The sequence below is a fragment of the Chenopodium album genome, chromosome 2, assembly GCF_948465745.1.
Source record: "Chenopodium album chromosome 2, dcCheAlbu1.1, whole genome shotgun sequence".
Taxonomy (NCBI): Eukaryota; Viridiplantae; Streptophyta; class Magnoliopsida; order Caryophyllales; family Amaranthaceae; genus Chenopodium; species Chenopodium album.
Genome location: NC_137835.1, coordinates 23,979,926 through 23,988,978, shown reverse-complemented (window position 1 = coordinate 23,988,978; position 9,053 = coordinate 23,979,926). Strand labels below are relative to the sequence as shown.

The 9,053-nt window shown below is 33.2% G+C and overlaps 1 protein-coding gene across 1 annotated transcript; it reads right to left on the bottom strand.

The window, feature by feature from the left end:
• Positions 1 to 1,356: 1,356 nt before the first annotated feature.
• LOC145584554 (WUSCHEL-related homeobox 11-like) lies at positions 1,357 to 6,257 on the bottom strand. The gene is made up of 3 exons (XM_081641371.1): positions 5,437 to 6,257; positions 3,453 to 3,628; positions 1,357 to 1,719 (listed from the first exon to the last, which is right to left on the bottom strand). Exons 1-3 carry the CDS (start codon positions 6,146 to 6,148, stop codon positions 1,702 to 1,704), a joined length of 906 nt encoding a protein of 301 aa, XP_081497497.1. The 5' UTR covers positions 6,149 to 6,257; the 3' UTR covers positions 1,357 to 1,701.
• Positions 6,258 to 9,053: the final 2,796 nt, after the last annotated feature.

Genomic DNA, 9,053 nt, shown 5'->3' with positions numbered 1-9,053 from the left:
TTGGGGCGAAATTGGATGATATATGTAGGGAGTCATTAGATTAATAGAACAAATTAGGTTTAGGTTAAATTAGATTAATAAAAGATAAGGGTAAAATTATCAAAATTAGAATTTTAAATTAAGGGTAAAAATGTAATTTCAAGGGTTTTTGTATTCTAAAAATTGAAAGAAAATAGAAAGTTGCACATAACCTTGAAGTCCGATCATCCCGTTTTGGCAAAAGTTGCATATAAAATTTAACGAATGTAGTATATAGTATAGGTAAAAAGAATAATTGAAAAATTAATAAACATTAATTGATAATCTGTTCGAAGTATTATGCTTGTATGCCAAATCTGGATACTCTCAAACGGTGAGCATCCTTGAGATGATGTTATAAGGAGCTAAAATTTTAGTACTATATATTTTTAAAAAATTAAAATCATTTGCATAGATTGCTTCATAATACAGCAAGCATAAAACAGACACATTGGTCCACCCCATGCAAAAGAAACATTTTCCAAAGCAAAACGCAAAGAAGCTGACACTGCCATATTATATGGTTTTGAGAAAATAATAGCTGTATATATGCTTGCTTAATCACTACAATACATATATATGCCCTCAGCTCTTAGTCAAATATGTAACTACAAATTACTTATGCAGTCAACTATTTTGCCACCGTTACTAAGGGAATTTCACACAACAGAAATAACATAATTAATATATATTATGTTCTTTATTAATTAATGTGATATTTTGCCCACTTGTTTTGTTATTATATTTTCATATGATAATACAATGTACTTTTTCTTTATTTGTTCCTATTGTTGGCTAGCCTTGGGAATTAAATGGCTACACATAAATGTCACCGTTTATTTATGAAAATTTTGTTGCATGATGTATACATTCTCACTTTGAAACAAAAGAAGTGGATCGGATACTATCTAGGTTAGTTGATGATATCTTTATGATGTCATATTCAAGGTTAGCGACTGAATTTTATCTACATCCGTTATACCCTAATTTACTTCGAACTATTGGATTTATATACATCCATAACTATATATATGGAATTATGTCTTCTCAAGTGGATAGGGATTCATGAATCTGACTTCCATTAACATCCCTAGCTAATCACTTTTTTCTTTTTAATTTTTCGAAAATCTATAAGGTAACATAATATGGATATAAGTATTATCAAGTGGAAATGGATACACGAATCTGACTTCTGTTGTCATCCCTAGCTAATCACTTTTTTCTTATTAATTAATTTTTGAAAAATGCAAAATGAAAAATAAATATGAAAACGATCATTCATGTAAAAAAAAATTGAAATAAAGAGAATATGTATAGGATAAATTTAAGGTTTTTGCAAATGAAAATTGCAGCTCTTGAGTCACTTGACTACACATAATAGTAAAGGCTCATACTCTTACTCTTTTTATGGAGGGGAACTAAATAACTAATGTTTATTTCTTTGCAAAAAAAATTGATGTTTCCCATTAAAAAAGAGTACATTATATAATATAAGCCTCTACTAATCTGAATGCATATGATACAGATCTTGATATATAGATTAAACACAAGTAATTAAGAGCTGTTTTGTGTAGTAATTAAAATATTAAAATTGTTATGATCTAAGTATCTTAATTTTTTTTCTTCAGTGACGCGGAGAAGATGAAAGATCCCAAATTGGTCGGTGCAGCTATTATTCCCATTTTAAGCGATTCTTGGAACCTGCAAAATTACCCAAAAAATAAAATTTTCATGAAATAATAGTATAAAAATATACTGGTAGTAAAAATATAGAAAAATAAATAAAAATAAATGATGAATGAGTAATGAATCAGCTGTCATTTGGTAGAATCTAAGTCAGCTCATCGTGGATGCTTAAATAAACCCTTTGTAGTTTGTACTATCATAAGTCAGCTGTCATAAGGTAGAATATACGAGTACTATGTAAGTTGTATTGTTAAATCAAAAGTAGTACAATGCCAAAGAATTCATGTGTCCATTTTACCTTCTTAATTGTCAGTGTTTTATATGTTTTTTATTCTTATGTTCTTTGACTGTGACTACTTATCACATTGACCATTGTTACGCGTAATTTTTATCAATATTCTCAATATCTAGGTCTGATTGTTATATTATCACTTTAAATTACATTATAGGTAATTCTTAGGAATGTTCTCAATGTTTAGATTTGATTTTTATAAATATTATCAGTTCAAATTATATTCTCAATGTCTAGATCTGATTGTTACTTTGATTAATTGTATATTATCAATACACTTACTAGTCATGGAGAATGATGATCGAACTATGACAAAAGAAGGGTTTCTTTTAATATATCTAAAGGTTTTATATGATATATCATGTAAGAGCATATGTCTAAAGACAAACCAATTTAAATCATCCTTAAACATAAGGAATCATCTCGCATCTAAATATGATGTTTTTGGGAGGGGACAAGACAATCTTGGGTAATCATTATACATTTTTGTTATATAAATTTCCATAAACTTATCTTATCTGATATTGTCTAAATTTATTACTAATCATTATCTAAACTCATGAACCCTTATTTGTATTCATTTTATAGAGAAAAATTGATCTAAAACGAACGGGACAAGGATCATTACTTTAATTTATGATCTAGGCTTCAATGATAAATAAGGAGTGACAATCACATTGTATTAAACCCCTACTTCGAAACTTTATTCACCAAATAGTAAGGGTCATTCTCTTATGACCAAAGAAACCCTTGTTAATAAATGTACACTCAACAATATGCAACTAGATAATCAATTTCAATTCTCCTATAGCATAAACTATGAGCAAAATAAATGTGCCACGCACTTCCTCAGCTTATCCTTGTATCTTGCTAATGACACATGATAGCTGATTTAATTGAATTGGTTTTTTAAATAATATAGATGATAACTTTGACAATATACTATATATAAATCTAATTTACATAACTACTCTTCATTAATCGTTGTATCAACATTGATCACTTCTGTTTATAATTGCTATTATTAACTCTTAGACACTTTGTCTAGTTTCTTTTTGTTATTATATTTAAGATTTATTAAGCATAAGTTTACTAATACTAATTTATAAAACTATAGAGTATTTGAATATTGATAAAATCTTCTAGATCATCAGCATTAAGTAGTAAGTACTATATTAAAATCATCAATCTATATATATATATTAATAAGTTATTAGCAACCTACTAATTTTAAAGAAGGGAGTACGTGACAATAATATATATGATTTAAAATTAACAAGACATCCTATAAAAAAAAATGACAAACTTAATGTATGAATTTTATATTATTAATGCATCATTGTTTCATGTATTAATTAAATTAAAGATCAATAGAAGACACAAGTTAAGAAAGGAAGTTTCTCATAACACATGCATTAGGACAATAACAAAACAACAGCAAAGAAGAAGCACATACTAGGAAGTAACTCTCTCCATGTTGTAAGCTTTGAAGAGAAATTCCATACTCATTGAATGGAACAGGCACACCAGAAGAATGCACCAATATCACTTCTTCTCCAAACATTGCTTTCATGTCTAACGCCCCGTCCGGTACTTGTGTTGCTACTCCATTTAGAAACACTGTTATAATCCCTACAATTATGAAATTATCAACGTCATTTGCAATTGAACTAACAAGTAGGCGATTAATTGATATAAAGAAAAATCAGCACACAAATTGCGTACAAAGAAAAATAAACACACAAATTGCTTAGCTTGCCCTAATTCTTTGTTCTTTGAACATGAACAATAATGTAATATGTATATTAAAGGTAAGATATATATGATTTCAATTATTCATCACTATAAGATTTGTAATTGAGTGCAATTAACATGGAGAAATAGAATTTAGAAATTTGCATGATTTATTTTTTTAATGAATGTCAGTTGCAACAGTTTAGGTTAAGTTAAAATATGTGTGCATGTGGTAGAAGAGTTTGAAATAAATAACTAAAATTTAGCTACAACTGAAAACTATGTAATTTTTAAACACAAGATATTCTCATAATTTTGTTTTCCCAATCTTTTTTTTATTACCTTGTGACTCCCACTTCAGTATGTTTTTTTTTTTTTTTTTTTTTTTTTTTTTTTTTTTTTTTTTTTTTTACGAACACTTCATTATGTTAATTGCATATATATAAGCCTAATTAATCATACAGTATATTGACAATCAGTTCAGTCTTAATTTGAGGGTTTACTGAGTACGTTTTTTTTTTCTTCATTTTTATACAAGATTCATTAAACCTACTACTATTACTGCCAAATGATACTTGAGTAACAATTTAAAGCTTGATTTTAGGGCTTCAATAATCAGCTAAAAAAAAATAAAAAATAAAATGTATCAAAAAAAATAAAAAATAAAAAAAAAGGAACAAAAGTGATATGAAATTTAAAGTGAAAGTTTGATAAACGGGTCTGGGCCACACCCGTCACAACTGTCCACTTTATACGACTAAGGAGGTTCCACCTCAAAACCATATGGCAATGAGGGGAGTAGCCCCTTAGCCTTATAAAGTGTACACGGCTTTCTCTTTTCTTCAATGTGGGATACACATCCTAATATTTCTCTTCACTTTTATATTCTTTCAATGTGGGACAACACTTTCACTCACATGTGGGTTTTTCTCATGGGCTCAACACTCCCCTTCACATGTGAGTTGTCCATAATACTAGCCCAGATCACAACACAACCCAACTTGGCTCTGATACCATGATAAACGGGTCTGGGCCACACCCGTCACAACTGTCCACTTTATACGACTAAGGAGGTTCCACCTCAAAACCATATGGCAATGAGGGGAGTAGCCCCTTAGCCTTATAAAGTGTACACGGCTTTCTCTTTTCTTCAATGTGGGATAGACATCCTAATATTTCTCTTCACTTTTATATTCTTTCAATGTGGGACAACACTTTCACTCACATGTGGGTTTTTCTCATGGGCTCAACACTCCCCTTCACATGTGAGTTGTCCATAATACTAGCCCAGATCACAACACAACCCAACTTGGCTCTGATACCATGATAAACGGGTCTGGGCCACACCCGTCACAACTGTCCACTTTATACGACTAAGGAGGTTCCACCTCAAAACCATATGGCAATGAGGGGAGTAGCCCCTTAGCCTTATAAAGTGTACACGGCTTTCTCTTTTCTTCAATGTGGGATACACATCCTAATATTTCTCTTCACTTTTATATTCTTTCAATGTGGGACAACACTTTCACTCACATGTGGGTTTTTCTCATGGGCTCAACAAAGTTAGATTAAATACAAATTATATATACCTGGTACCTAAACAATCAATTTTCATAGTGTTAATTATTATATTGTAGTATGTAACCTTAAAAGGCCAAATGAATAAGTTAAAGAATTAAGGAATAAATTAAATTAAAGTAACATACCCGATTGAAACTCTAGATTCGGAGAAGAAGAAGGGCAGTCCAAATGATGATTAGAATTAATTAATCCCATTTGCCCAGAATAGTTACCAAAAATATCATCAACAACACCACCACAATCACCAAAATTGGTAGAAGATGTACTAGTATTTGATGGTGAAAAACATGTAACACTCGAAGAAGCCGGTGTTGTGCATGTACTAATAATACTATTCTGGTGATGGTGATGATGATTGTGATGCCCGAAATCGTACAAGCTACTAGAACTACCACCACCTAGCAAACCCGGGTTCATAGAAACCGGAGGCGGTGGTGGTGTCTGACCTCCAACGGGGGTGACAGAGGCGGCGAGCGAGGCTTGAAGTTGGCGTTGGCGGCGGCGTGAACGAGAGCGGCGGTTTTGAAACCAATAAAAAACATTAGCATCACCTACTGCACCAAACTTTTCCAGAAGCTTCCGAATTCGGACGGTTTCTTCCTTGGGAGGGTTTACCATACCGCTATTAAAAATGGATTCCAAAATTAGTATTTGTTCCGGCTTCGGCGTCCATCTTGACCTTACAGGCTCACCACTAGTGGTGTTGTTTCTCTCAGTTTTACTGCTAGTAGTAGCAGTAGATGTAGTAGTATTAGAACTAATAGTACTGATACTGCTGTTTTCACTAGAAGTTGTAGTAGTATGATTGTTGGATTGTTTGATAGCTTGATCTTCCATGACAAATTGTATGGAAATTATAATTTGAGAGGTTGAGAATTGGGGGAAGAATTGTATAAACTATGGAATGAGAATGCACATGATAGTGCACAGTACCCTAGCTTGAGTTAACTACGGTTTTAAAAGGAATAATGGTGCCCGTATGTCCTTATTTAATATATACTAGTATTGTAGTTTTTATTCACCGTTCACAATGCCATGTTCCCTAACTTTATTTTACAAAATTGCCCCTTCTTTCTTCATCATCTACCTTCATCTATCATTTTGTTACTTAAGACCCTAATAGTAGAGCTGTCAATTCAGGTATTCAAGTCGGGTTGGGGTCGGGTCAAATCAGGTCTCGGGTCAAATCAGGATCAGGTTGTGTAGGGTCAATCTAGCCTCAGATCAGGTTCAAGTTACGGTCGGATCAATTTCGGTTCAGGTTATTCCGGGTCGTTCATTCTTTCGGGTGTAGGTCGGGTCCGATTCGAGTCAAATTCATATCGAGTTCAATTTCGGGTTCGGGTTGTATTGAGTTGGGTTTGGTCGGGTTAATAGATAGTACATTCGGGTTCGGGTTAAGGTTGGGTCAGATAATTGTTTGGTCGGATAATCTTAAAGTTGGATCATTCTTGGTTTTGGTTCAAGTTCAATTCGAATAAATTCGATGTCATCAAGTTAATTTATTTAATTACGCTCTGCATAATTTGTTCAAGCATTATCAAGATTTTATTACACCTATCTACGAAGTAATAAAGAACAAAAGGTATATAAAATTTTATTAATATGTCCATAACTCGCTTCAATAACAGGTTATGCTGGGTTATAAACGTTTCCAAGTTCTAATAGGGCCGAGTACTAATTCGGCTCCGGATTGTTATCGGGTCAGATTAAATCGATTGACGATTACTATCGGGTCGGGTGCGGGTTCAGATTCAGGTCATAAAGTATTGGATCAAATCAGTTGTCGGTTAACATCAAGTTGGTTCAGGTCGGGTTACGGATCACTAGTTTCACCCCATTGTTCGGGTACAGATCAGGTTCAAATCATTAACGATTCAGGTCGGGTTCTCGGGTCGGGTCAATTTTTGACAGCTCTACCTAACAGCATGCATTATAATCTTGAACTTTCTAAAAGTGACTAAACGAAATAAATTAAAAGTGTCTTTCGTCTTTTGCACACTCTTTTTAAATGTTGAACACTCAATATGTATATACTAATATATATACAAAATTAGAAGTTGATTAAACAAAAAGAAAATTATTAAGAAAATAGCTTAGGTCCATTTTCTAAGTTCGGATAATTGCGGATCTAGGATTTCAAACCAAAGATAGCACCAGATTCAAAAAAAAAAAAAAAAAAAAAAAAAAAGTTGAACAAACTAAGTTAATTTTTTATATAATGTGTTTTATTGTAGTAAGTACATTTTATATTTCATTGGTTATTATTGACACATATGGCAACATTAAACTTGATGTTACGATTGACACACATACATCACATACATTAATCATATCGAGTAGGAGTAATTATTAATCATTAAATTTTTATTTTATTTTTGTTTAGAAAAGACAAATTTTATTAATCAAATAATCAAGAAATTACACCGAGGATACTAATTCCCTAGGCAAACGCCCTTTAACCTAGCTAAATCTCTAGCCTTAACTTTACTAGAAACTACATTACATTTCAAAAAAAAAAAAAAAAAAAAAAAAAAAAAAAAAAAACTATATTACAAATTCTATATTACACATCAAAAAACCTATTCTCTTTACAAGGATCAGATTTAGGATCAGATTTCATGCCTTAAAATTCTAGCTCTCCAAATAGCCTCGTTCAATTCCTTTGATGCCATACACTACTAGAAATAGGCCTATTTCCGACGGACACGTAAATTCGTCGAAAAATAGGAATTTCTGATGGATTTATATTCCGTCGGAATATTTGGGCTTTCCGACGGAATTAAAATCCGTCCGAAATTTTCGACAGAATATTCCGTCGAAATATTTTTTTTAAATAGACACCGAAACCCTAAATATCCCAACACCCTTTTATTTCAGCCGCAACTCCTTCCCCTTATCTTCTTCAGATTTCTCTTTCTTCTCCATCCTCTTTCTCTCTCCGATCCTCTTATCATTTCTCGGTCTCCTTCTCCCTCATCAGTCTCTCTCCTCTTTTCTTCTCCTTCCTTTTATCTTCTCCCTCCTCTGCCTCTTTCCGTCCTCCCTTCTCTCTCTCCGTAAAAAATCACCCATGGAAACCCCGACCATGAAAACCCTGACCATTCTGCTTCCACAATTCCTCAAGGATCTAATTCAACACGACACACCAAATTAATGGATTTTTAGGTCGAATTCGACCATGAAAACTCCCAATATGGGGTTTTTATGGTCGAATTTGACCATATAGACCGAAAATTGGAGAATTTATAAGGTAAGTTTACCCTTTTCTTTTTATTTATTATATTTTTGTTTTTTAAAAAATTTGGGTAGTGGTAGTCTGATGTGGTTGTACTGGTGTTGGTGGTGCGTATGGGCGTAGAAGTGCGTGTGGGCTGAGGTTTAGGTCAGTTAGGGGCTGTGGGCTTTGTGTTATGGGTTGGTGGTGCATATGGGCTTAGGGTTGGGTTACTTAGGGGTTTTGGGCTTAGATGAGTTTAGGGTTAGGGTAGGCAAAGTGGTGGGGATGGTTTAGATCCGGGTTTGTGGTGGCGGTGGCCTATGGGCTTAGGCGAGTTTAGGGTTAGGGTGGGAAGAGTGGTGGGGATGGTTTAGATATGGGATTTGTGTTAGTTTGGGGGGATTGGCGTGGACTTATGTTAGGGTTTGTTAGGGATGGTGGTGGTGGTGACACGCCGTGCCGGTGGTGGTGCGATGTATATTTTTTAATTTGATCGCAAACTTTTCCGACGGAATTTCTGTC